This window comes from Balaenoptera ricei, chromosome 16 (genome assembly GCF_028023285.1).
Source record: "Balaenoptera ricei isolate mBalRic1 chromosome 16, mBalRic1.hap2, whole genome shotgun sequence".
Classification (NCBI taxonomy): Eukaryota; Metazoa; Chordata; class Mammalia; order Artiodactyla; family Balaenopteridae; genus Balaenoptera; species Balaenoptera ricei.
Genome location: NC_082654.1, coordinates 29,437,730 through 29,465,352, shown reverse-complemented (window position 1 = coordinate 29,465,352; position 27,623 = coordinate 29,437,730). Strand labels below are relative to the sequence as shown.

Genomic DNA, 27,623 nt, shown 5'->3' with positions numbered 1-27,623 from the left:
TCGAGATGACGAGTTTTAATGACACAGCTGACACCCACAATCACACTTGGCTCTTCAGACAACTTGATCTTTGGGACTCGACTTTGTACAGAGTAAAGCAACACACAGGAGCACATGAGTGACACGGGCAATACTCCTGCTTCCAGCGAGGGGGCAAGACATCTACATTTCATCATCAAAGTACCTTTTTATTCTTCTCAAATAAAAGCCTTAATTTGCTCTGGCCTCCAAAAGGGCTCTAATCCCAGATCCCCATTTCCTTTCAAGAGATGTTCTCTTCCCATGGGGCCAGTTTAAACAGAAGCCACCTCACCAGAGCAGCCTTTTCTGTCCCTCAGTAGTCTCTAATCTAGTTGTGATGTATACAACCAGGTTTGTGCAGGCAGGGAATACACGAGACAGAGGACCGCTTTGGTGGTGCTGGTTTGGGTGGTGTTTCTTCACTGGATTTTGGTGACTGCTTCATGGATGGAGCTGGCCACATAATCTAGGTTTTTGGTGGTTAAGCCACACATGTTGATCCGACCACTTGGCAGCAGATAGATGTGCTTTTCATTGACCAGATACTCAACCTGCTTGGCTGTTGAAAACCAAAAGAGATACATAATCAGAGCATTAGGAATCCTTTAAGTAATGGAGGTCCAGAGAGTCCATTACAATGACAATTTCCTTTCTTCCCCCTAACACAGAGAAGCAAAACAGTAGGAGTTATTTTGTCCACCTGACACAGTGAGAAATACGCTCAACAGATTCTGGAAACTACTCTTATGAGCTAACTTCCTAATCCCCAGAAAGTTTAACATGGTTCTTCCTGATGGGAATGTTAATCTGGGACTACCTCCCAACCAAACCTTGGAGGTTACGTTCACCGGGACACCCTATCCACTCAACCAAACCCATAGACTTAAGAACAATCCATTGATATGAAAAACTGGTTAAGAAGTGCTTCGTTTATCTCTTCCTTCACCTGTATTTGCTTAACCCTGAGCACCCAGAGCAACTTCCCTTTGACATTTCATTTTCACAGTACATTGGACAAGGCCCTGAGATGAGCGTTGCTGGATAAATGCTGTGTGTGTGAACCCGCAGGCTGAACACTGCAGAGACCTCTCGGGCCTGGCGCATCTCAGCTCTCATTCACACACATACACACAGGAGGGTTTTCCCGTGAGTTTGCAGAAACGCTGCTGTATGAAATGGGAAGGGACTGCCTGTACTTCCCTTCTGCCACAATCTCTAGAGCTTTTTTTGCTTTATTGCAAAGCCATGAGGGAATTTTAGCTGATTTTTTTCCCCTAAGTAATTAGCACCCTTAAGGCACCATCAATTTGAGGGATCAGGATAATAATAATTGTCATGGACTGAATGTTTGTGTCCCTCCAAAATTCATACTTTGAAACCCTAAGCCCCATTGCGATGGTATTAGGAGGTGGAGCCTTTGGCTGGTAATTATGTTTAGATGAGGTCATGAGGGTAAGCATGCATGATGGGAGTAGTGACCTTATAAGAGGAGACCAGAGAGCTTGCTCATGCACGAGCTCTCTCTCTCTCTCTCTCCCCCTCACCTCCTCCCTTCATGTGAGGATACAGCAAGAAGACAGCCACTTGCAAGCTAGGAAGAGAACCCCGACCAGAACCTGTTGATGCTGGCACCCTGATCTCAGACTTCCTAGCCTCCAGAACTGTGAGGAATAAATTTCTGTTGTTTAAGCCACCCAGTCTATGGCATTTTGTTATAGCAGCCCAAGCAAACTAAGACAGTAATAAAATCATAATCATCAGAGGAGCAAACATTAGGTGCCAGGCAGTGTTCTAAGCACTTTATATTAGCTCAGTTAATCTTGATAATAACCTTATCGCCCCCATTTTACAGATGGCACAGATGGAAGTTAAATGACCTTCCCAAGGTCACACAGCTAGTCAGTTGTGAATCTGGAATTTTAAGGTAGGCAGTATAACTCCCGGCTCTGAGCTCTTAGCCAGGATACTACACTGCCTCTGTATGGAAGTGAAAAACCTAGACCCTGTACTCAGTGCTACCTTTGGGCCCCTCCAAACAAAGCCACCTTCACAGTAGCCCTGACCAGCTTTAACTATGTGAATTACAACCATCCAAGGAGATAGCTCCTAACCTCACACACCAACAGAGCCACGGGCACAGCACCTTGTAAAGCGTATGCCCCACAGGTAGATGTTGCGGTTACAGGGCTCCCGCCCCGTTTTTTAAAATAGAAATGAAACTTCTTTACTTTTATGGGGAAAGGGAGTATCACATTTGAGAAGCTAGTAAAAGTTAGGGACACTTTCCCTAGAAAAAGGCCAATATACGCATAGCCAATTTTAAAAATATTTCAGGATGAAAGCCCCTGTTCTGATAGATAATATGTAGAAAAGGAAGTACCGCAACATGAGAATTGTAGAAACTAGGTGGCAGGCACATGGGGTTCAATTCCTCTAAATTTTCTGTATGTTTAAAATCTTTCCTAATAAAATGCTGGGAGGAAAAAAAACAAACCCTGTTTTTAAAAAGGGTAAATGATGCCAAGTGCTAAAAATATAACTTTATGTTATAAATCCAGGTCTGTTCTCACCATTTTTCAATTCATAATAAAACTAATTTCCTACTCTGGAGAGTGAGACAATATGGATACTTCATGGGAAGACATCCCCACCTTGTGAGCTTTTAGAATATTACTACTCACATGCACCCCAGTGTTCATTGCAGCACTCTTTACAATAGCCAGGTCGGAAGCAACCTAAAATGCCCATCGACAGACAAATGGATAAAGATGTGGTACATATATACAATGGAATATTACTCAGCCATAAAAAGGAATGAAATTGGGTCATTTGTAGAGATGTGGGTGGACCTAGAGACTATCATACAGAGTGAAGGAAGTCAGAAAGAGAAAAACAAATATTGTATATTAACACACATATGTGGAATCTAGAAAAATGGTACAGATGAACCAGTTTGCAAGGCAGAAATAGAGACACAAATGTAGAGAACAAACGTATGGACACCAAGGGGGGAAAGCGGCGGGGTAGTGGTGGTGGGATGAATTGGTAGATTAGGATTGACATGTATACACTAATATGTATAAAATAGATAACTAATAAGAACCTGCTGCATAAAAAAATAAATTAAAAAAAAAAAAGAGGGCTTCCCTGGTGGCGCAGTAGTTAAGAATCCACCTGCCAATGCAGGGGACATGGGTTCGAGCCCTGGTCCGGGAAGATCCCACATGCCACAGAGCAGCTAAGCCCGTGTGCCACAACTACTGAGGCTGCGCTCTACAGCCTGTGGGCCACAACTGCTGAAACCCACGTGCCTAGAGCCCGTGCTCTCCAATAAGAGAAGCCACCGCAACGAGAAGCCCACGCACCGCAACAAAGAGTAGCCCCTGCTCTCAGCAACTAGAGAAAACCCGCGTGCAGCAGGGAAGACCCAATGCAGCCAAAAATTAAATAAATGAATAAATAAATAAATCTATTTAAAAAAAAAAAGAAATGTGGCTAGGAAAAAAAGAAAAGAATATTACTACTAAACACCATTTCCATTACACTTAATATCTTAAAAATTGTATAAGGATGATTTTCCTTAATTAAGTGAACTAATTCCCCATTCCAGAACTGTGAGGACACCACAGGCTAACTGAGCTATCCGCTTACTTTCTTGGTTAGCCTCATTTTACCCCAAAGTGTTTCAGTGAGTCTGCAATATACAATCTTTACCACCTTTCTTTTGGCTTTTTCTGAGCCCATTTCAAACAGGCACTCCAATGGCCCTGGTTTATAGTACCTCCCAGTACCTCTGAGGTTCTACTGACTACCCAAAGGCACACATCTGTCCCCTGAGCCACTCGGACACAAGCTCCACACAGAGGTCATATCTGCACCACGCAACCAGTGGCTTGGCTTGAGGTGCTCGGGAATTACTTATTAAATGAATGAGTCCTCTATCATCAGACGGGATGGCCAATCGCTGATACACCCTACTGACGGCTAACCAAGATCGTGCATGGCTGCCTGCTAGACTTTCAACTGACTTTTAATTCCAACTACCGATCTAAATTCTTATTTATGAAGTGAAAAGAGAATGTTGTAACCTAGGCAATGCTTGGAGACTACGAAAGACCTGTTAAGAAATTAAGTCCTTCGATAATCATATGTAATATTTATACTTAAGATTAAGGAAAAGCCAAAAGGTGCCTAAGCATTTATAAAAGATGTTTCATAAATCAAGCCTCCAAGGTACAAATCCTGTTACTTCCCAGCTCGCTCTGAGCCACTTCCCAAGCCCATAAAAATGAAAATATGTGAGTTATGTTCTGGAGGATAGACTACAACAATGCTCTTCTGAGACCCGAGGGGTGGGACACACTGAGAAAATCTAACTTGTTCTGGTCCAAAGTAATAGCTGACCAAACGGGCAACAGCTAAGGGAGCCAAGCCCAAGAACACTGACTGTGAGCAGTGCTGTGTCCAACAGTGAGCATTCGAGGTGGTGGGGCCACTTACGGTTCAACCCGGTGAAACTGAACATTCCAATCTGCTCCGTGATGTGGTTCCAGGTTCCAGGGGTCTTGAGGGCTTCTAATCGTGCCCTGAGCTCAGATCTCATGGTCAGAATGCGGTCAGCCATTGTCTTCACATTACCTGTCCTGAGTGGACATCAATATGAATACCAATCCAGACAGGAGAGATGGTACACGAAAACATAAAAATTTTTTAAATGTAATTTAATCTGTAAGCTGAAAACATGATCACAACCTGCCTATTATGGTATGTGGATGCCTAGATGGGTGGATAAGGAGACCAGAGAGATAGACTTACTAGGCAGAAGGAAAGGACTTTATTTACTGATGGAGTTTATGGCTAGTCTTAGGTATACTGGCTGTAATACCACTTATGTTTTAACTCAGACTTCAGCTAGGTGCTGCTTGAGACAGGATAATATATTTTCTTCAGCTAGGTGCTGCTTGAGACAGGATAATATATTTTATCAGGTGTAATTAAGTAGAGGTTGCAGATTTAGCTACTACAAAAAAATTACTGTTTCAAAATAAGACAAACTATATATAAATTAGATAAGAATGAAGAGCCCCAAAATTGTTGCACTAACTTGAAGTTAGATATTCTATTCTATCAGAAATTCCTCCCTGTATTTCCCAACTTTAAGGGGAGGAAGCCTGGGTGGTGGGAGAGTGGGGGAAACTCCCATTCACTGAGGGCCTCCTTCCTATGTTCCCAGTGCTGTGTTACACACGTGTATAAGTGCCAGCCCTATTTTACAGAAATAATAACTGACTCTCAAAAGAGGTTCAAGTATTTTTGTCCTGCCTCTGCCAACATAAAAGGAAGAGACAGTTAAATGTAATGGGACAATCGCTGTTCTGCATCCCCACGCTTCGCCCATCCGGCGTTGAGCCCCTTACCATTCATTAAAAAGCTCAGGGTCAGAGAGGGTATGGGCCACAATTCGTGCTCCCTGAGCAGGGGGATTGGACCACGTAATTCGCACGATCTTCTCCATCTGGGAAAGGACCCGGAGGATGCTATCAGGTTCTTTCGCAACCACGGTCAGATTCCCCACTCGCTCATCTAAAAAGAAGGAGGAGAATCAGCCTTGGGGCTTTGGGGGCGGCGAGGCTGGGGCAGCTGGGCTGTAACACAGGAGAGCACTCACTGTAGAGCCCGAAGTTCTTGGAGAAGGACTGGGCACAGAAGAGCTCGAACCCTTCAGACACAAAATAGCGAACGGCCCAGGCGTCTTTCTCCAGGTTGCCAGATGCGAAGCCCTGATAGGCTGAGTCAAAGAAGGGGAACAGAAACCGGCGCTGCGAGGAAGCAAAGTGAGTCAGGGCAGAAAATCCTCCTGGAACCAACCTCAGACACCGGCCTTCCTTCCCCAACTGGTGCCTGGAAGGAATGTCTCACCCTGTCCGTTTCTCCTACCTCTTTCCTCTCTGCATCCAACTCCACTTTACATCTGTTTCTCTGTTCACCTAAATACCAACTAACAAATATAACAACTTCAGTAAACCTTATTTTTTTAAGTATATTGTCCTAGAGTGTCACGATGCTGCTTTGCCAACAGGGCACATCTGATCATGTCACTCCATGACATCAAAGATTTCCAGGGGCTCCCCACTGCCCTCAGAATAAAGTCCGAGGCTTCAGCACAGGACCTGGCCCCCATTTACTTCTCTAGCCTCATCACTCATTCGCCCCCTTCCCTGGAACTCCAGCCCATACCAAGAATTACTTTTACTTCCTCATATGGACCATGAACTCTGCCTTGGGCTTTTGATGGTGCTCTTCCCTCTGCAGGAAACATTCCTTCCCCGCCAGCCCCGACCCATCCTCATCCTTCAAGTCTAAACACGGAAACCACTTCTTCCAGGAAGGCTTCCTCTGCTACCACCAGCCCTCCCAAAATGCACGCACTCCCCAGAGTCGGGGCTATGTGCCTCCATAGGACCCCATCAACACAGCTGTCTCATAGTACGTGGCTGTCTCCCCAAACAGGCTGTATGCTCTGAGGGCAGGACCACCTCTGCTTTGTTCACTATTGTCCCCCTGTGGCACCTGGTACATAATAGTTTATCAAGAAGTATTCTTTAAACACGTTAATGAAGAATATATACACCTTGAGCTAGAAATTCCAGTGTAGAAAGTTATCCCAAAGAAATAATAAAAAGGAGGTTTATTACATATATTGTTCACAAGAGTAAGAAACCTGGGCACGAAATGGCCATCAACTGATTTAATCAATCTGTAATGTGACATATCCATGCATGTCATGTATAACTACACTAAAAAAAAAATTAAAAAAGAAAAGAGCCTGACATTCTGTATATCAAAATGTTAACAGTGGCTTTCTTTGGGTAATAGAATTTATAGTTAGTACTTATTTTTTTCTTTGGGCTTTTCTCCATTTTTCCAAATTCTTCCGTAAATAGGTACTGCTGTTGAATACATCAAACATTAATACACACTATTTTAAGAGATGCTCTGAAAAGACAGTTACCTTCATGACAGAGGCAATCTGCTTCCACTGCTCCGGAGTTGGGTCAGTCCCAGTCGGGTTGTGTGCACAGGCGTGGAGGACAAAGATGGAGAACTCGGGAGCTTTCTGGGGAGAAGGAAGCTATGTAAGTTCTGACACCAGCAAGGACATGGCGGGCAGAGTCAGGGGCACACAGGGCAGGTACTCCCTCCTTACATGCCATTTCAGAAACCACCATCTGGCTTGAGTAGGGTGTCTCAGACTCTCTCACTTAACAACTGATCCAAAGACTTTTCCCTGCTCTTCTTGACGCCATAGCATTCTGTCTACTTTTTCTTCTAATAACCCACCTCAAGATCATTCAGAAAACCCTGGAGGTCTAGTCCTCTCTTCGCTGCATCCCAATAGTGATAAGACCGAATTTCTTTAAATCCAGCGGCAATAAAGACACCATTATGATTCTCTGCAAGCAAAGGGGTAAAACGTTAAATGTTTTACAAACACAAGGAGGCATGAACAGAAAGGACTCAAGACAGCTTCCAGGGCCCTCACAGGCTCAACATCCACTGGGTGACATGGAGGTGAGGGGTTAAGATTGAGAAGAAAGACTGTGACCAAGAACAAGTTTGACCAGTCTAGTCATGCTGACTTACATCCTAATGTAGTGGGACCTCCCTCCTCTGGGAAGGCTCAATAGACACTAAAACACAAGTTCACCAAGAGTCTTGGGATAAAGTAGTCCCAATCTGAATTTAAGCATCAGGTTACCCATGTACTGCCATAATCCACTGCTCAAGCCATTCTCATGTTAGTTGATCCAGGGCTGGGTTGCATTTTCAGTGTAAGCAGTGAGACTCATGAGGATAATTCCTTCCCTGCCAGCCCCGACCTATCCCCATCCTTCAAGTCTAAACACGGAAACCACTTCTTCCAGGAAGGCTTCCTCTGCTACCACCAGCCCTCTCAAAACACACGCACTCCCCAGAGTCTGGGCTATGTGCCTCCATAGGACCCCATCAACACAGCTGTCTCATAGTATATGAGAATTCCTCTGGCTTCTCTGTTTCTGCTCTCGCTACAGCTACAGGACTCACCCCAGGTTGGTGAGGATACATAGACAGGCGTGTCCTTGTTGTTTGTTCCATTGTACCATCGCGCTAAGAACTCAGCTCCAATTCGAAGTGCACCTGTTCCCCCCAAACACTGCACACCTCCTACCTGAAAGACAAGAAGCAGGATCACTGGTTATTTAATGGTGAGGTCAGATAATATTAGGGAAAATATGGTAGTGATGAGCACTTCCTTAAATGTGTTATCTCTATAAAATGTCATAACTGCATGAAAAAGTATTATTTGCCCATGTTTACAAATGAGGAAACTAAGGCTAAGAAGTGAAGCGCCTTGCTCAAAGTTACCAGCTACTCAGCAGAAAGGTCAGGTCTTCACCCAGGAAGTCTGGAAGTCTGACCCCCAAAGGAGTGTCCCTCTGAACACAGAGGTAGAGGACATACCTAGGCCCTAGGACATACCTCGGGCACATTAGAGTGTGCCCTGCAAGGCAAACCCATCCCTTTGCACCCATCCCAAGATCAAAATTACCTTCCAACAGAAGCCGATAAAATAATGTTCCGAGCTTGCTATCAACATCAGTCTGCAATGTCCTTTCTCATCGCTGTAACAAAGGCTTATTAATCCTTAGAAATGTTCTCAGAGAACAAAGGTGATATGCCAATACTACTCTCCTCTCCTGAAGCTTCCTCTCCCCTTTTTTTTTTTTTTTAACATCTTTATTGGAGTATAATTGCTTTACAATGGTGTGTTAGTTTCTGCTTTATAACAAAGTGAATCAGTTATACATATACATATGTTCCCATATCTCTTCCCTCTTGCGTCTCCCTCCCTCCCACCCTCCCTATCCCACCCCTCTAGGTGGTCACAAAGCACCGAGCTGATCTCCCTGTGCTATGCGACTACTTCCCCTCTCATCTTAAAATGGCCTCACCTGGGCAATAATAAAAGTCCTACGTTTTACCGTTTACAAAATACCGTCACACACATTCTTGTTTGACCCTCACACAGCCCTGTAAAGTAAGTTCTAGATCCCCAATTTATACATGAGGAAATTGATTCAGAGAAGTGGTTCGCCAAGGGATTCACAGCTGGTGAGCGGCAGAGCTGGGCATAAATCCAGGCCTTCTCACTCTACATCTAGTCACTAGGCCCTACTTCTGTTGTTCTGCCTAAACATCTTTGCTTTTGTCCCTTCACACTTCTAATTAGGTTTTAGCATAACTCTTTCAGTAGAGAAATGTCATTAATTACATGTTGCTTAATATGTCTAAAGAAGAAAGAAAGAGAAAGATCACATAAGAAAGTCTATCGAAAAGGAAGGACGCACCCAATATAATAACAGCAGCAACCTCTGGGGAGGGGCCTAGGATGTGGGAATAGTGGTCAAAGGGACTTTGGCTTAATCTACAAGTTGTTTTTTGAAAAATAAGGAGAATGGGGCTTCCCTGGTGGCCCAGTGGTTAAGAATCCGCCTGCCAATGCAGGGGACACGGGTTCGAGCCCTGATCCGGGAAGATCCCACATGCCGCAGAGCAACTAAGCCCATGCGCCACAACTACAGAGCCTGCACTCTAGAGCCCGCGAGCCACAACTACTGAAGCCCACGCACCTAGAGTCTGTGCTCCACAACAAGAGAAACCACTGCAAAGAGAAGCCCGCGCACTGCAACGAAGAGTAGCCCCTGCTCGCCGTAACTAGAGAAAGCTCGCACGCAGCAACGAAGACCCAACACAGCCAAAGATAATAAATAAATAAAATAAATTTATAAAAAAAAAATAATGAGAATGTATTCATGTATTATTTGGAAATTTTTTTAATAATTTAAAAAATATATTTGATGTCTGTAATTTGCTATAAAATAATTCAGTTTTGGCAGGGAGGGTGGGGGAATATACAAGACTGACCAAATACAGATCATTGTTGAAGCTAGCTGATGGATCCATGGGGGTTTGTTCATTACAGTTTTAACTACTTTTGTATATATTTGAAATTTCCCACAATAAAAAAGTTAAAAAAAAAATCTTCCTAGATAAAGAAGAAAAACTTCCAAAATCTTTTTTAAAAAAACTAACGTTAACACCAATGCTAAAAGATGACAAAGGGAAAAAAAAGATAGAAAAAAAAGAGACCTCTTTCATGAATATTGATACTAACTTCCTAAATATTAATGAACAGTATGAATCCAATAGTGCATTTAAAAATACTCCCTTGGTCAAGTTAGTCATCCCATGAATGCATGATTATTAACAAATACAGGAGTGAGTCAGTTTTCCTGGACCTCTCCCATGTATATGTGTTATTAAACTTTGATTTTCTCCTGTTTTAAAAAAAAGAGAAAAGAAATATAAAATTTGTCATGCTGCTAGATAGAGAAAATGATCACCCAAATGATCATCATAACAGGAGAAAAAAGTATAGCTATTTCTGATATAAATGCTTGGTTAAAAACAGAAGCAATGGAGACTTCCTAAAAATAACTAAAAAGAAAAAAAAAAAAGATCCAGCCATGATGAGTAAGTCAGCTTCATGATGAACACTGAATCACGAGCAGAAGTCCCCTTTAAGCTAGGAACAAAGCAATGATACCAATTATCACTATTATTCCCCACTGCTCTATTTATATTCAGAGATCTGAGCATCTCTGAAAGAACATCTTCTGAAACGTGAAACAGAAGCGAAGTTGACGTTCAGGGAAATGAGGAACTGAGCACGGCATCCACTGCAGAGAGAAGCAAAGGCAGTGGACTGGGATGGAAAAGGTCGGTGTGCATCAGATGTGGTTCTTCAAAGTGGTCCCCCCGAGCACTGGTCCCTTCCCATTATTTTTTTTTATTTTAAAAACTATACATATATATATATATATATATATATATATATATATATATATTTTTTTTTTTTTTTTTACAGTAGGTCCTTGTTGGTTATCTATTTTAAATATAGTAGTGTGTACCTGTTGCTTCCCATTACTTTAAAGGTTTGAGCTTCACATTGTGATCTACCTGGATTCCTTATGCAAATCTCAACCAAGGTGATGTAACCCAAATGTACATTTATTTTTTATGGATTTGTCATCAGCTAAGCTGAATATCAACTTTATTCATTATTTCACATTTCAAATACCTCAGCACTTTGTATAGGAATGTTGATACTTCCTATACAAACGAGCAAGGTCTCCCTTAAAGCAGGGTTTTAAGTTATCATGGATATGTGACAGGTGCATGTGGATATCAGTAAAGACATTCCCAAGAATAGTTTTTTTATTTCCTGTGCTCAGCTTTTTTTTGTTGTCTTTTTGAGGGGGGATTTTTGTTTTAATTAATTTATTCTTTTTTCTTATTAGTCATCCATTTTATACACATCAGTGTATACATATCAATCCCAATCTCCCAATTCATCCCACCACCACCACCACCCCCCCACCGCTCTTCCCCCTTGGTGTCCATACGTTTCTTCTCTGCTTCTGTGTCTCAATTTCTGTTCTGCAAACCGGTTCATCTGTACCATTTTCTGGGTTCCACATATATGCATTAATACACGATATATGTTTTTCTCTTTCTGACTTACTTCACTCTGTATGACAGTCTCTAGATGCATCCACATCTCTACAAATGACACAATTTTGTTCCGTTTTATGTCTGAGTAATATTCCATTGTATATATGTACCACAACTTCTTTATCCAATCGTCCGTTGACGGGCATTTAGGTTGTTTCCATGGCCTGGCTATTGTAAATAGTGCTGCAATGAACATTGGGGTGCATGTGTCTTTTTTTTTCTTTTTTAAACCCCACATTTGTTTATTTATTTTTGGCTGTGTTGGGTCTTCATTTCTGTGCAAGGGCTTTCTCTAGTCGTGGCAAGCGGGGGCCACTCTTCATCGCGGTGCGCGGGCTCTCACTATCGTGGCCTCTCTTGTTGCGGGGCACAGGGTCCAGACGCACAGGCTCAGTAGTTGTGGCTCACGGGTCTAGTTGCTCCGCGGCATGTGGGATCTTCCCAGACCAGGCTCGAACCCATGTCCCCTGCATTAGCAGGCAGATTCTCAACCACTGCGCCACCAGGGAAGCCCTGTTGGAAGATTTTTAATCACAGTTTCAATTTCATTACTTCTGATTGGTCTGTTCATATTATCTATTTCTTCCTGGTTCAGTCTTGGGAGGTTATACCTTTCTAAGAATTTGTCCATTTCTTCCAGGTTGTCCATTTTATTGGCATAGAGTTGCTTGTAGTAGTCTCTTAGGATGCTTTGTATTTCTGCAGTGTCTGTTTTAACTTCTCCTCTTTCATTTCTAATTTTATTGATTTGAGTCCTCTCCCTCTTTTTCTTGATGAGTCTGGCTAATGGTTTATCAACTTTGTTTATCTTCTGAAAGAACCAGCTTTTAGTTTTATTGATCTTTGCGATTGTTTTCGTTTCTATTTCATTTATTTCTGCTCTGATCTTTATGATTTCTTTCCTTCTGCTAACTTTCGGTTTTGTTTGTTCTTCTTTCTCTAGTTCCTTTAGGTGTAAGGTTAGATTGTTTACTTGAGATTTTTCTTGTTTCTTGAGGTAGGCTTGTATAGCTATAAACTTCCCTCTTAGAACTGCTTTTGCTGCATCCCATAGGTTTTGGATCATCGTGTTTTCATTGTCATTTGTCTCTAGGTGTTTTTTGATTTCCTCTTTGATTTCTTCAGTAATCTCTTGGTTATTTAGTAACGTATTGTTTAGCCTCCATGTGTTTGTGTTTTTTACGTTTTTCCCCCTGTAATTCATTTCTAATCTCATAGTGTGTGGTCAGAAAAGATGCTTGATATGATTTCAATTTTCTTAAATTTACTGAGGCTTCATTTGTGACCCAAGATGTGATCTATCCTGGAGAATGTTCTGTGTGCACTTGAGAAGAAAGTGTAGTCTGCTGTTTCTGGATGGAATGTCCTATAAATATCAATTAAATCTATCTGGTCTATTGTGTCATTTAAAGCTTCTGTTTCCTTATTTATTTTCATTTTGGATGATCTGTTCATTGGTGTAAGTGAGGTGTTAAAGTCCCCCACTATTATTGTGTTACTGTTGATTTCCTCTTTTATACCTGCTGGCAGTTGCCTTATGTATTGAGGTGCTCCTATGTTGGGTGCATATATATTTATAATTGTTATATCTTCTTCTTGGATTGATCCCCTGATCATTATGTAGTGTCCTTCCTTGTCTCTTGTAACATTCTTTATTTTAAAGTCTATTTTATCTGATATGAGTATTGCTACTCCAGCTTTCTTTTGATTTCCATTTGCATGGAATATCTTTTTCCATCCCCTCACTTTCAGTCTGTATGTGTCCCTAGGTCTGAAGTGGGTCTCCTGTAGACAGCATATATATGGGTCGTGTTTTTGTATCCATTCAGCAAGTCTGTGTCTTTTGGTTGGAGCATTTAATCCATTCAGGTTTAAGGTAATTATCGATATGTATGTTCCTATGACCATTTTCTTAATTGTTTTGGGATTGTTTTTGTAGGTCCTTTTCTTTTCTTGTGTTTCCCACTTAAAGAAGTTCCTTTAGCATTTGTTGTAGAGCTGGTTTGGTGGTGCTGAATTCTCTTAGCTTTTGCTTGTCTGTAAAGCTTTTGATTTCTCCGTCGAATCTGAATGAGATCCTTGCTGGGTAGAGTAATCTTGGTTGTAGGTTCTTCCCTTTCATCACTTTAAATATATCATGCCACTCCCTTCTGGCTTGTAGAGTTTCTGCTGAGAAATCAGCTGTTAACCTTATGGGAGTTCCCTTGTATGTTATTTGTCATTTTTCCCTTGCTGCTTTTAATAATTTTTCTTTGTCTTTAATTTTTGCCGATTTGATTACTATGTGTCTTGGCGTGTTTCTCCTTGGGTTTATCCTGTATGGGACTCTCTGTGCTTCCTGGACTTGTGTGGCTATTTCCTTTCCTATGTTAGGGAAGTTTTCAACTATAATCTGTTCAAGTATTTCCTCTGGTCCTTTCTCTCTCTCTTCTCCTTCTGGGACCCCTATAATGCGAATGTTGTCACGTTTAATGTTGTCCCAGAGGTCTCTTAGGCTGTCTTCATTTCTTTTCATTCTTTTTTATTTTGTTCCACAGCAGTGAATTCCACCATTCTGTCTTCCAGGTCACTTAACCGTTCTTCTGCCTCAGTTATTCTGCTATTGATTCCTTCTAGTGTATTTTTCATTTCAGTTATCGTATTGTTCATCTCTGTTTGTTTGTTCTTTAACTCTTCTAGGTGTTTGTTCTTTAATTCTTCTAGATCACTGTTAAACATTTCTTGCATCTTCTTGATCTTTGCCTCCATTCTTTTTCCGAGGTCCTGGATCATCTTCACTATCATTATTCTGAATTCTTTTTCTGGAAGAGTGCCTATCTCCACTTCATTTAGTTGTTTTTCTGGGGTTTTATCTTGTCCCTTCATCTGGTACATAGCCCTCTGCCTTTTCATCTTGTCTATCTTTCTGTTAATGTGGTTTTTGTTCCACAGGGTGCAGGATTGTTGTTCTTCTTGCTTCTGTTGTCTGCCCTCTCCTGTGCTCAGCTTTTAACTCCACCCTTTCTCTTCCACTCCAAAAAGCAAATTCATTAACTAAAAGAAGTCACAAAGTCAGTAGACTAGATTGAAAATGTGTTTGGAAGAGATAAACCCACTTCACTAACATTAACTAATTCTTGAATTCATGATGTATATGACACTTGACATATTATATTCCCAAGAAATTATCATTTCCTCTAAAAATATATTGTACACTAGATGGCTTCAGCGAAACACAAGTGGCTCTAAACTATATCAGCAACTAGCAGAAACGAATTTTTGGTGAATCAATAATGTGTCAATTTGGTCATTCTCTGAACTGATTTTTGGCAAATAGTTCTAAAGCTCAAGAAAGTCCTATATTTGGGATGAAGGGAAAAAAATCATAATAGCAAAGGAAATAAATACAAACTTCAAAGGGAACCAGGCAGCTGGACCTGGGTGGCTAAACAGGAGTATACAGAACAAGCGAAATCCAGTAAGACTTGGCAGGCAGCTATGCCAGCAATCTGTATTCCCAATTTAGCCATGAATTGCCTGAAGGAATCCCTGCTGGGCTCTAGAACGCTTGTCCGAGATCACAATTTGCTGATGCAATGACTTCCCTGTGAGGAGCAGGAGAGCTGTTTAGGAGCTGCTTGTGGCCAAGGCTATGATGCATTGATCTGGGTGCTCCTAGCAATTCATGTGGTATCTGGCACGTGGCACTAAATAAACATGGGCTGAACTAGATGAAGAAGACAGTGTTGACAAGGTGAGAGCCACAGAGAAAGCCCCAAGTCTCCCAGAGGCAATGGTCCAAGCAGGAAACTGGGAGGCCATCTCATGCCCCACAAGCCCTCCCACCTGCAGTGGCTCAGTAATTTCAGAAGCTGAAATGTTACCAGGCAGGAGATGACAATTGGACATTTGGTCTGGATTCTAAGATCTGAAGATGGAAAAGCAGAAGGTAGCAGTGACGAGTCTAGAAAACAGGTCTCCTCAAAATGGTTGATGGACCTGGTAATTTAAAATCTTGAGAAGAAAAATCTAAGAGAGGACATGATTACTGTTTGTTTTCTGGTTCATTCTTTCATTCATGCCTCACCTCCTCCAAGTTTTGGCTCAAATGTCATTTCTGTTTCTACCACGACCACCCTAGTTAAAACTGTATCCACTCTCACTCCTACCCTCAGCACTCCCAATATGCCTTCCTCTGCTCTATTTTTGTAGCATTTATCATCTTTCAATACACTATACAATGTTCCTATTTATTATGTTTACTGTCGGCTTCTCCCCGCAAAACTGTAAGCCAGGCAGTGGTTTTGGTCACCACTCTGCTCCACTATCTAGAACAGTGCCTAGTGGTGAGCACACATCTGTTCACTGAACGAATGAGTGAATTAAAACATCTGAGATCTCTGAGGTGCCAAGCTAGGAGATAAATGCTGAAGATTCATGAGGTAGATAAGTAAGCCATTGGGACTTCTCTGGTGGCAGAGTGGATAGGACCCCGTGCTCCCGGTACAGGGGGCCCAGCTTCGATCCCTGGTCAGGGAACTAGATCTCGCATGCCGCAGCTAAGAGTTTGCATGCCACAACTAAGGAGCCCGTGGGCTACAACTTAGACCCAGCACAGCCAAATTAATAAATAAATAAAAGAACCATACTTCACACCATACACACACACAAAAAAAACTTTTTTTAAAGTAAGTAAATAAGCCATCAGCCCTGCCCTGGAGGAACCTAGGGTGTTGTGGGAGGGACAGGCTTACAAAATTGTACATTAAACACAGTAAGTGCTGCTTTTCCCAAGCAATGCACAGTCCTGTGATGACTCAGAGCACTCCAACAACTAGCTCTGCCTGAGAGAGCTCAGGATTCAGCATGGAAGTGACCCTTGGTCAGGCCCTGAAGGACTTGGAGGTGGGGACTGGGGAGTCAGAGAAGTGAAGGGGGAACAGCTTCACTGTTCCTAGTGGAAGGAACAGCTGAGGCAAAGGTGCCAAGTCATGGCAGGGCTTGGCAGGTCTAGAAAACAGCAGGCTCTTAGGATGACAGGACCCTGAGAGGATGCGAGCAAGAGTAACTGCAAGAACAGGAAGACACCTGGCTACAAAACATGCTGCACGCCCAGGTCAGAGTCTGCATTTTACCCTGTAGATAATGGAGGAGCTACTGTGTGTGTGTGAGAGGGGAAGCAGGTGACACGATTAGCTCTTTTTTTTTTTTTTTGCTGAGGAAGATCATTCTAGCTGCACTGTGCAGAATGTACTAGAATGGGGAAGAGACTAGAGGCAAGAGGCTATTATAAGAATCCAAATGAGATGACGGTGGGCTGAGCTAAGATAGTCATCTGGGGATGGTCCAGGGAAAGAGCAAGTGCTCAGAGCTCAGTATCAACTGGTACCTAGGGTGTTGTAGATGCCAAGAGGGTATCCTAAACCATTACATACACACACAAAAAAAGTAAAAAGTAAAAGTCTCCAAATATTTACAGACTGCCATTTAAATTTGTTCTATGATCAAAAACGTAACACAGGATGAACTAGACTAAGAGAAAGGGCTCTATGCCACAAGCAACAGCCCCAAGCCTCAGTATTAAGCGATCAAAATGGGGAACAGAGCATTTTGTTCCTGGGCAGAGGAACAAGCATCTATCTGCCAACATAGTTAATAAGCATCATATAAGAAATGTATAGTCTTAGAGGAAGAAGCTCCCCAACACAGAACCTCTGTTTTCATTTGTCAACAATGGAATTCCAACTAATTTATCAACAACGTCTCAGAAGATTACCCCAGTCGCCAAAGTTCCCCATTTTCAAACTTCATCAGGATTCTCTCTCTCCCTCAGTGGAAACCCTAGAATTTCAGAGCAACTTCCCAATGCCACCCATAATCTCTAAAGTCTACCATTTCTACCCGTATTCCTTCAGTTCCTAGAGGCAAGTCAGTTACAGTCTCTTATACCAATCCAGACAAAACCCTCATCAAGTTAATTACTTACCTAACCATTGATCTGAGTTCCAAGACCTTCACCCAGAGCCTCCCGGTCTCCTTATATACATAAGAATGTGCCTGTGTACAGCCTTCATTTTACCCTGCCGTTCTGCTTATCAGGGCATCTGGGTAACAGCATGGAAATAAATCAGTGACTCCAAGATGTGGTCTCTTTCATGCATGAAGGCTGTACCTGCATGAAGGCTGCTCAGCGGGGCTGACACTGCCTAGCAGAGCAATAAGGGCAGTTGGTTTAAATTGCACAATACCTAATCGGACTATTGCAAAAACCTGAGCTCTTCCCTTTCCTACTCATCCAGCCAGGTTTATCTTCTTCAAACACTCTTATTGGGTAACTTCTCTGCGCAAACCTTCAAGGGGCTTCCCCTGCCCTGCCTGCCAAAATCAGCCTGCCTGTTCTACCCAGCATGTTCCCAGCCCTAATCAGGTAGGTCTCTTTACAACCTGGACCTGCTCACCTCCAACCTCTGTCCCTGGACTCCTATTGCTCCAGACAAATACCCCTCCTTTTTCCTCCTCTGTACTTTGTGGTTCTCAACCTTGGCTGTACTTTGCAGTCACATGGGGAGCTTTTAAAAAATACCCATGAAGGGAAGGGAATTGTAGGGAAAGGTAATAAAAGGGCAGAGAAAGGTGATACCCTCCAAGATTCTGATTTAACAGGTCTGGTATGGGATCCAGCCATCAGAATGTTTTTAAAACCTCCCAGGTGATACAGTCACAGTTGAGAACCAGTGTCGTGGCCTCATTCCCCAAGGTTCAGCTCAAGTCCCATTTCCAGCCTTTGCCAGTCTCTCTGAATTCCTACAACACTGATAAACTCTATCACACCACTTTCTGCCACATACAGACTCTCCCCAAATGCATTCCTCTTCCATGTATCTCTAGTTATACATAGACTACATACCAGGAAGCACTTAAATGAAGAGAAGCTGAGATCAAGGCTAGAAGAATCAAATATTAGAACTGGCAGGATCTTCAGAGAGCATCTAGACTAGTGGCTCTTGGACTTTCGGGGGCCATAGGTTCCTTCAGAAAATCTGATAAAAGTTATGAACTTTCTCTCCAGAAATACACATACACACAGAATTCTGCATAAAATTTCAGGGAGTTCAGAGGCCCCTTGAATGATCCCCTAAGCAAATGCTCCTTATGGGACCATGAACCATAAACTAGTCTTTTCCTAACATGTAGATGAGACATAGGGGCTGGAGGAGCAAATGACTTGCCTTTGGTCAAAAGTAGTGGCAGAGCTGGGTCCAGACCCTAATCTCTTGATCATTCCATTAAATTCCCTTGGCTTGGCATTTCCACTGACTGCTTCAAACCCAGCAGCTGAAATCCGATCATCTCTTGGGCAAAAGTGAACAACTGAAGAAGCTGTGCTTTATACAAAAGCATGTTATTCGCGCTATCAGGTTCCTGAGGTCACACTATTTAAACCCTTATTCACTGACAGTTCAATAGACATAACACTTAATTTTTAACCACTTTTTACCCTCACAGTTTCCAGAAAAAAGCAGATCCTCACCCAAAACTCACCCGCTTCTCCTGCAGAGCTGGGCTGTCATCCCCAAGGGCCAGGCGGGAAGCACGGGTCCGGAACTCTGCCAGGCCCAGGATAGGCAGGTACTCGTGGTTTAGGCTGCTGTCATTAGCAATCCTCTGCTCCACCTTCCTCACGACTGGCAAAACCCAGGGCTGGCTATCATCTGTGCGATAAGCTGGGACACGGGAAAGAGACATACAACGGAGGAGTCTTAGGCTTCGTCCAAGGAAGAGTTCAGAGCTGTGAACAGGGAGAGTTCTACCACCTTCCAATCAAAACAGAACTGTGAGGGAAATTAAAGTTCATTCACTTACTGACCGCCTGCTTTGGGCCAGGCACCAGGCTAGGTGCTGGGAAGGCAGAAGGACAGTTTCCTATCCTTATGGAAATTATAGTTCTTAAATATGTGACCTCCAAAAAGTAGAATGCTGAAATAAAACTGGGACATCAAAGAGCCTGATCGAGTGAGAGAGTGCAAGCAAAAGCACTCCGCAAATTAAAAATACCTTACAAATGCTATGTCAATATCACTAGGGCACTGAGGTCTCTACGACCACTGGCCCAGTAATCGCCTTCCTTCTGCATCTCCCCAAGAAAAGGGTTCGGCGCTACGTCACATGAACGCTGCACCTTCAAACAAAAACATGGAGAGAGAGGAGGGTGGAGGGAGGCCCACCTCCTCCTCTTGTCCTGTAAGAACAGAAATGAGACAAATGGCGAGGAAACACCTGTGACTGAAGATTCCAACCACTGGTTACACAATCATCGAACAAGTTTAAACACATCTTTGTCCTCTTGCTGTTTTTTGACATTAGCCAGTGTTTACCATTTTGACTGTTCCTACCACTCACTTCCTCTGCTTCACACTTTTATGGATCTAAGTTTACCTGTTTCATAATTTTTAATCTTGATTACAGCAAATTTCTAAGCATTTCTTCTACACTAAAAGTATTTTTAGTCTACTTTGAGTTATCCTATCACTGATTTTTTTTCCTATACTACCCTATAATCATTTTGAGATTATAGCTTGAGAGGGCAGCTGCTTTGGCTTGCATCCAAGCCAATGACTTCTCTGAGCAGGATTCCTGACAGGGATTTGCTTCTGCTGGAATGTTTAGGTCTCCAATAAGCCTATACTTTGGCAAGTGACTGTGAAACAAATTTTTTAAGTAATTCTTCTTTATCTTGTTGATTTCTGCTCAACATTAATCCCTGACTTTTTTTTTTTAATCACTTTTTTAGGGTGGTTGATATTGTTTACTGAACACATGTTGATTGCAGAAAATTTAGAAAAGCCCAAAAAGAAAATAATAAACATTATGATTAACATGTAATTCCAGCACTCAGAGATAAGGAGTATGAAAATTTTGGTGTACAGCCTTTTAAACTTTATTTTACATGAGTATATTCTTTTATAAATTGTGTCATTTTTTATATAGAACTTTCAACATGCTTTTTTCCACTTATTAAATATATATTATGAATATCTTTCATCATCATTAACTATTTAAGTCTGTGCACACAGACTGTTCTTTTTAGAGCTGCATAACTGATAAATGTACTATAATTTGTTTTGCGAGTCTCCTGTTGATGGACATTTGAGTTGTTTCTAACCTTTGGCTATTAGAAAATAATACTTCAGTGAACCTTGTACATATGTCATCTTACATGTATGTAAATATAGCTGTAAGAGGCAGGGTTGAAAATGGAAGAGTAGGTTGAGAAGTACGTGTATGTGTAATTTTGTTGTTGTTTTTGAGGGTATACATTAGTTTACTACTTTCAACTGATTTTCATTTTACAACACATGGTTGTACGACAAATATGGTTAAAACAACTGATTGGAAGAATACTGGTGGCAATCAATGAAAAGTTTAAAGAATGTGTTCCCTTTAAATGCAAATATATTACTTTTAAGCATACTTTGTGTATTTGTAGTTTTGATAGATATATCCACATTGGCTTTTTTATAGGGGTGTTATCAGTGTACATCGCTGCCATAGGGCAGGGGTGTTATCAGTGTACATCTGTGCCATCAATGTACAAGAGTGTCTGCTTCCCCACAGCCACAGCCACTGAGTGAATTTTTGCCAATTTAAGAGTGCAAATGCTATCTCAGGGTAGTTTAAATTTGCATTTCTCCTATCGTGGATGCAACTGGGCATTTTTCATATATATGAGCCATTTACAACACAATTTTAGTGGCTAAACAATATTCCTTTCTATGTATAATTTATTAACTATTTGTGTTGCTTTTGACTATTTGCTAATATAAACATTGTAATTAATGTTCTTATACTTTACACATATTCATGAGTGCTTCCTTAGGAAAGCTTTTTCTAGATGTAAAATTACTAGATCAGAAGTCAGACAACAAATAAGACTTTATAAGGTATTTTGATTTTGCATCTGTCTTCTACTCCATCAACTAACCCTACCTTCCAGGAATGTGTCATCTGCAAATTTGAAAAGCATATCAAGCTAGTAATAAAAATGTGGACAGAGTTCCAGACTGACACAGCCACTAACCAACAACCAGTCTCTGGGTAGGTGAATCTGACTCACAATACTGTCCTATCACTCACATTAGACCCCCTGGCCCACCAAACTCCCTCCCTCTCAACAAGTTCAAAAAGCCTACTTTATCAGTCGAGATTTGGTCTGGTTTTTCAAAGAGATACCAAAATAATGACTCCCAAGTAATCGTTTTCCCTGAAGTAGATCACCCCATCTATGATCACAATGCTACCATTGTTCAAAATATTCTTGGAATTCTTCTCTTGGAATTGTTTTTAGAGGAGACATCTCATTATTTTGAATATCCTCAATGATGCCAAACCTTTGTCCTTTGAAAGTAAATTTAATTTTTGAAAATGGTACTTGTATTATGTCCAGCAAAGTAGGTGGGTGAATGGACTGAATAATATTAATGGAGAACAGCTATAAAAGTATGGCCTCCTACGTGGGTCTAACATGCTTTGAAGGCCATTCCAAAAGAGGGTTTTCAGAAAACTTTGAGCAATAGCAGTATATATGGACTACACTACACAGAGGGGATACTGTTCAGATGTACAAGAATATGGGTGTTTGTAGAAAAACTAGTTCTATTATGCTTCCCATCTGTGTTTGGATGGTTAATATATAATTATGCTACATATATTTATGATATGTCATTTGTAAATCATGTATTATAAATAAATAAAATAAGAAAGATAAAGCCATAGTACCACTGTTCTTACCAGTAATGTATACTCTGTGCAACTCTAAAAAATCCTGTGATAGGACTGGAGGCAGGGAGGCATTGTGTCCATATTGTGACAAAAGAGAAACCGGCCAATTCACACCTCTGCTTCCTTCTTCACTGCCCAGTTTCCCCCAGATTCAGTTCTAGATTTATTCCCAATGCCTTGTCTCACTGCCCTACTGAAGCAGAACTGCAGTTACTCTTGGGCGTTTGGAGCAATGAGGTTAAGCATTACCAACAACCACTATTCCTGCTCTCCCAGAGGGGTTTTATTCCCGTTTTGTTGGACCCATGAGTTTCTCATTCATTCTTTCATTCTCTCACTCATTTGATGGCTACTTATTGAATCCACCATGAACCAGGTATTGGCTAGAAGTAGCTACACAAAGATGGGTAAGATAAAACAAGATACTGTCTTGGCCTCCCTCCAGGAAACATAGAGCATAGAGTCCTTAGTTCTTCTGTAAGTGATCAGGGGAGATGAAGTATGAAAGATGAATAAGAGTTTAAAAGACAGAAAAAAGGGCTTTCCAGACAGAGGGAACACTTGTGCAAGGCCCCAGAGGCTTAGAGAGATGAGAGTTTTGAGGATCTGCATTTTCATGGCTCGGATGTAAGATCCATGGAGAAACAGCATGGAATGGCTCAGGGAGTCTTGGGGTCTCTTCTAAGGAACTTTGTCTCAATGGGGAAACCACTGAAAGCATTTAAGCAAGACAGTGACATGGACAGCTGTACATTTTAACAGAATCATTTGAGTGACATGATGGAAAATAAACTGGAAGGAGGACAGAAGCAGACCGTGAAGTCAGGAGGCTGCTGCAATAATCCACGAAGGAAATAATGAAGTCTTGAATCACGGCAGCGGCAGCGGGGATAAACAAAAGGGGAGACATTCAAAATAAATTTATGAGGTAAAAAAGACAGAACCTAATGACCAAATAAATATACATGGGACTGATGAAAGGGTCACCAACAACCTCCAAAGTCTCTCTCTAGTCTGGATAAAGACTAGTGAGGGTGGGGCAGGGGAGGGGGCAACCAAGATATAGAGCAAAGCAGAAGAAAAAAAGAAAAGATTGAGGGCAGGGTGGAATCCATGCATTGTTTTAAACACGATGAATTTGAGGTGGTTGTACAACGTGTCCAGCAAACTGTAGCGAATATGGGTCTGGCATCCAGGGAAGAAGTCCAGGATGGAAAGAAAGATTTTATAATTATAGACAGGGACGGTGGCTGAAGCCATAGTAAAAACAAGGAGTTACTGAATACTTACTACATACAGGGCACTGTGCTAAATACTTCACATTTTTTTTACTTTCATTTAATTCTTATAACAACTCACAAAATTGATATTATGATCTCTATTTTCGGAATCTGCAAACTGAGGCCAGAAAAGTTTGCCCAAGGTCACAAGAACTGTAAGAGCTAGGCTGTCATACTATTAAGTTCATGGATCCTTGTGTTTTTTCTAAAGAGCAAGAGATGTCTAGGGAAAGCCTGAAGCCAGCAGGCCCCAGAGGACTGACTGTGCAAGGGGCCTTTCTACCTACCAGCATGCCCCTCAGCTCCACACACCACACCCTTCTCCCTGAGGACCAGCTCTTTTAGAGGAGTCACACAGGTTGCAGGTGAGTCTCGATTTCCAGAAGAACACGGAGAATTAGATGATCAAACCATCACCCTCCTCCTCCTCCTAAGATCTCCACTTCCCCCATCCATCCCTACCCCACAGCCCATGCATATATGCCTCTTTAAGGCCCTTCTCCAGCTAGGGTCCTGCGGAAAGGACCGGGGTACTCAGAAACTCCTGATACAGCACGTCTCTCCCACAACTTTATTTGAAGATGCTAAGAACCCACATTAAAAACAACAACAAATATGAAAGCAAGCACAGTCTACCTGGAACAAAAGAAAGCTAAGTTTACGTGATGAACGGACTGGAGTCTATGTAGAAATGTCTTGCTTCAGGGTGCATCAGGCTGAACTCATATCTCCCCTGCCCCTAAAGTCACTTGTCTGAAACTTTAAGAAGTGCTAAAACAGTCAACTCAAAGAGCATCATATTTAACAGTGAAAAATGTGATGCTCTGCTCTGTTTAACTATATGGAAATTATGCAAATAGTCACAGCAAGAAGAAAATCTCTGGGGAAACTATCTGCAAGTAGGAATGAGCTAATGAGATTATAGTCGCAGTTTGTTCTAAATATCCAACATCATTAGAACTTGAGTTGGTTAACTTCCATTAGGCTTTATCTTAACTTCGAAAAAAAAAAAGCGCATCTTCACCAAAGTCAGAGATTAATTATCAATACGTTTCCTTCACAAAGGATATACTTCGGATGTGTATAAATAGAGCTAGGACATATGAAAGCCGTAAAGAGACTTCTTATTCTACTACACTTTAATGAGATCTTTACCTGAGCACCTGCCATCCACAAAAAAGACGGGTCACAGTGATCATCAAAAATAACATTTATACAATACTTTTCATTTATGTGTCACATTTCACACACATAATTATTCATTTAATTCTCAGTCATCTGATGAAGCCAGTAACATTATTATTCTATACTACAGTCATGTAACATGCTAGTGAATCTTAGAGTATAATTTTAGAGAGAGGTCATTCCGTCTGGCTCCTCATTTAACAGGCTGGGTCCGGGGATGTTAAATAACACTCCGAAGGTCACATCACTGGACCGCAGGCCTGGCCCTGTACCCTGGTCTCCTGGCTGTTCCACTACCATACACTGGTTCCCTGTGGACCACCTGAAGGTGCCCAATAGAGAAGGGGGCAGAGACCAAGGTACCTGAGAAATGTGGCCTGGAATCCCAGCTCCACCACCTACAGCCATGTGACCTCGACCAAAATGCTTCATCAATCTGGGCTTCAGCTTTCTTACCTCTAAAACAGTAATAGTAATAAACAATCCTCCAGAGTCATCCTAAGCACTAAATGCGATTAACTGCATAAATCATTTGCTTGTAGTAAAGAGAAAGAATTCCTCGGTTCCAGGAAAACATGACAAAGGCACTTTCACAGTTGAATTGACCACCATCTGGGCTGCAGAATATGTTTCTGAGCCAATCACTTCTGGCCTCGGCTGGCAGGGTGCTTTTTCTATGCATGAGCAATTTATATCTGAAAATGTCAGAAATTATTTCATTTTGCAGTTCTTGAGCTGAAAATTTTTATTCAATATCTTTTATGCAAAGAAATGCCAAAACAACTACAGTAACAACTAATAGTTACATAACTCCTACTTATGTGCCAGAGACTGTTCTAAGAACTTTAAATGCATTTAATCCTCACCAAAATCCTGTAAGATAGTTCAAAGGTAATTGAGCCAATGAAACCTAAGGTTTTAAAAACATGTATTTGGATTAATATCAATACTAGTTCTTCACGATATATATCCAGCCCTAAAGAAATACTTGGAGGTTTTGGATTGGTTTTAAATTAAGAGCTTGAATAGTGCTCATTCCAATTCAATTCAAGGAAATCTTTCAATATTACTTCCACTTTGCTGCCTGCTAAAAACATCACTTTCCCTCTGTGGGTGAAACTATGTATTCTGAATTGACTTTTTTATGCTTTATTATGGAAAATTTCAAACATACACAAAAGTTGTGAGAATAATATAACGGATGCCCATGTACCCATTACCCAGGTTCAACAAACCATCACTTTTTAATGGCTTTTTCCTCACCCCTCCTCCATATTCCTTGGTGAAGATTTTAACAGGTCCTATGTACAGACACAGTCACTGTGGGACACCTGATTCTGCACCTCCTTCTCGCCACTGCTTCTCTGCTACAAAACAGTTCAATTTGCTCTTTCAGAAATTTCTAGTCCTTCTGTTCTAAGTCTGTTCCCTAGCACAGAACATTGTCCTATTCAATCTCTTCTCCCTGGCTCATCTTTCTATGTGGTTGAGTAAGTGTTGGTGTGGCTTCAAACATCCAAATGACAGTGGCAGAAATAACAAATTCACCAGAGACGATTAAGATAAGAGTTAAAGGAATTTCAGAGGCATTTCAGTCCAAATCTTTTTCTTGGCAGTAGGAAAAACTGAGGCCCATGCTCTGAGCTGTCCAAGAAATACAAGCAAGAAATGATGACAAGGATGTGTGGAAAGTGAGCTCCTACTGTCCACACTCTTTCCTCTCTTTTCCACCATCTCTACCCATTCCCACCACATCTGTGAGAGCCAGAACATTCTTCCCAGATCCCCAGGGAGCATTAACCTGTCTCAGAAGCATTTTAGATCTCTATTACATCACTTAACACCTGCTGATTTTAATCTCCTTGGGGCCAAAACCAAGACTCAGTCTTCCCCGCACAAGGCTTGGTAAAGTACCTGATTGATACCTGGTAGTTACTCAAACATTTACCGACCCAGACCAGAGCTCCCTAGGGCTAAGAGTTCTCCTTTTTCCATTCCCCAGCAGCCAGGACTCCAAGCCTATAAGGCTTCCTATTTTTATCCCTCTCCTTTCAATCCCTGGCCGCCCCATTTCTTAAGAGGCGAAAGGATGCAGTATAACGAACACACAATGCGGAATCGGAAAAACTGAGTTTGTACCCTTACTGCTACACCTTTTCTGTGTGTCCACTGATACATCTCCCTTTTCCAGGGACTCCATATGCCCATCTGTAAAATGGGCAGGTTGAACTAAGCCTCGTGGATCTTGCCTCCTCTCCGACGGAGCTAAACTGGGCCTGGGCATCGCCTACGGTCTCCACAGCCAGGGTTAGGCCCGCTCCACTCCCAGGCTGCTCACACTCTTGGGCACTGCATCCTTACCTCCCACTCCCAGGTTGACCTTGCGGGGGTCCGGATCCTCCCGGAAGTCAGCAGTGAGCTTAAAGACAAGGACCGGCTGGGCCTGAGGAACCTCGGCAAAGACTGATGGAGGCGCCATAGCTAGAAAGCTGGAGTCGGCCGAAAGCTTCCACTCTGCGTTTGAGGCCGCTCGGTCCGGTCCAACCGCGGCGACTGGAGGAGACTCTCACCTTCACCTAGCCGGCAGGGGCGGGCCCGCGGCCTCCAATGGTCGAGCCGCGTCCGGAACTTGGCAACGCGGTTAACCAATCGCGAGCTTCTGACGCAAAAGGGACAGGATGGTATTAGCCAATCCAAGAAGAGAATCTTATCGGAGGCCGGTAATGATGCAACCAATGCAACGTACGCCGGCTGGGACGGGGC

The 27,623-nt window shown here is 42.1% G+C and overlaps 1 protein-coding gene across 2 annotated transcripts; it reads right to left on the bottom strand.

Moving 5' to 3' along the window:
* GOT1 (glutamic-oxaloacetic transaminase 1) lies at positions 1-27,448 on the bottom strand. Of its 2 annotated transcripts, none has more exons than XM_059899740.1 (9): positions 27,222-27,446; positions 19,159-19,340; positions 8,107-8,230; positions 7,363-7,475; positions 7,034-7,138; positions 5,690-5,840; positions 5,439-5,604; positions 4,522-4,664; positions 1-580 (listed from the first exon to the last, which is right to left on the bottom strand). In XM_059899740.1, exons 1-9 carry the CDS (start codon positions 27,337-27,339, stop codon positions 441-443), a joined length of 1,242 nt encoding a protein of 413 aa, XP_059755723.1. In that variant the 5' UTR covers positions 27,340-27,446; the 3' UTR covers positions 1-440. The 2 variants fall into 2 exon arrangements, with proteins under 2 accessions (XP_059755723.1, XP_059755724.1); XM_059899741.1 differs by lacking the exon at positions 1-580 and adding an exon at positions 2,577-2,756 and having other exon boundaries at positions 27,222-27,448.
* Positions 27,449-27,623: the final 175 nt, after the last annotated feature.

Bases quoted from the DNA above. Each gene is read 5' to 3' on its own strand.
- GOT1 (XM_059899740.1), bottom strand. From the start codon at position 27,339: ATGGCGCCTCCATCAGTCTTTGCCGAGGTTCCTCAGGCCCAGCCGGTC. The intron at 8,231-19,158 runs GTGAGTTTTGGG...CTTGTCTTTCAG, and splicing joins CAGCTCTGCAGGAGAAGCGG to GTAGGAGGTGTGCAGTGTTT. The intron at 7,476-8,106 runs GTGAGTCCTGTA...CTTTGCTTGCAG, and splicing joins TGTATCCTCACCAACCTGGG to AGAATCATAATGGTGTCTTT.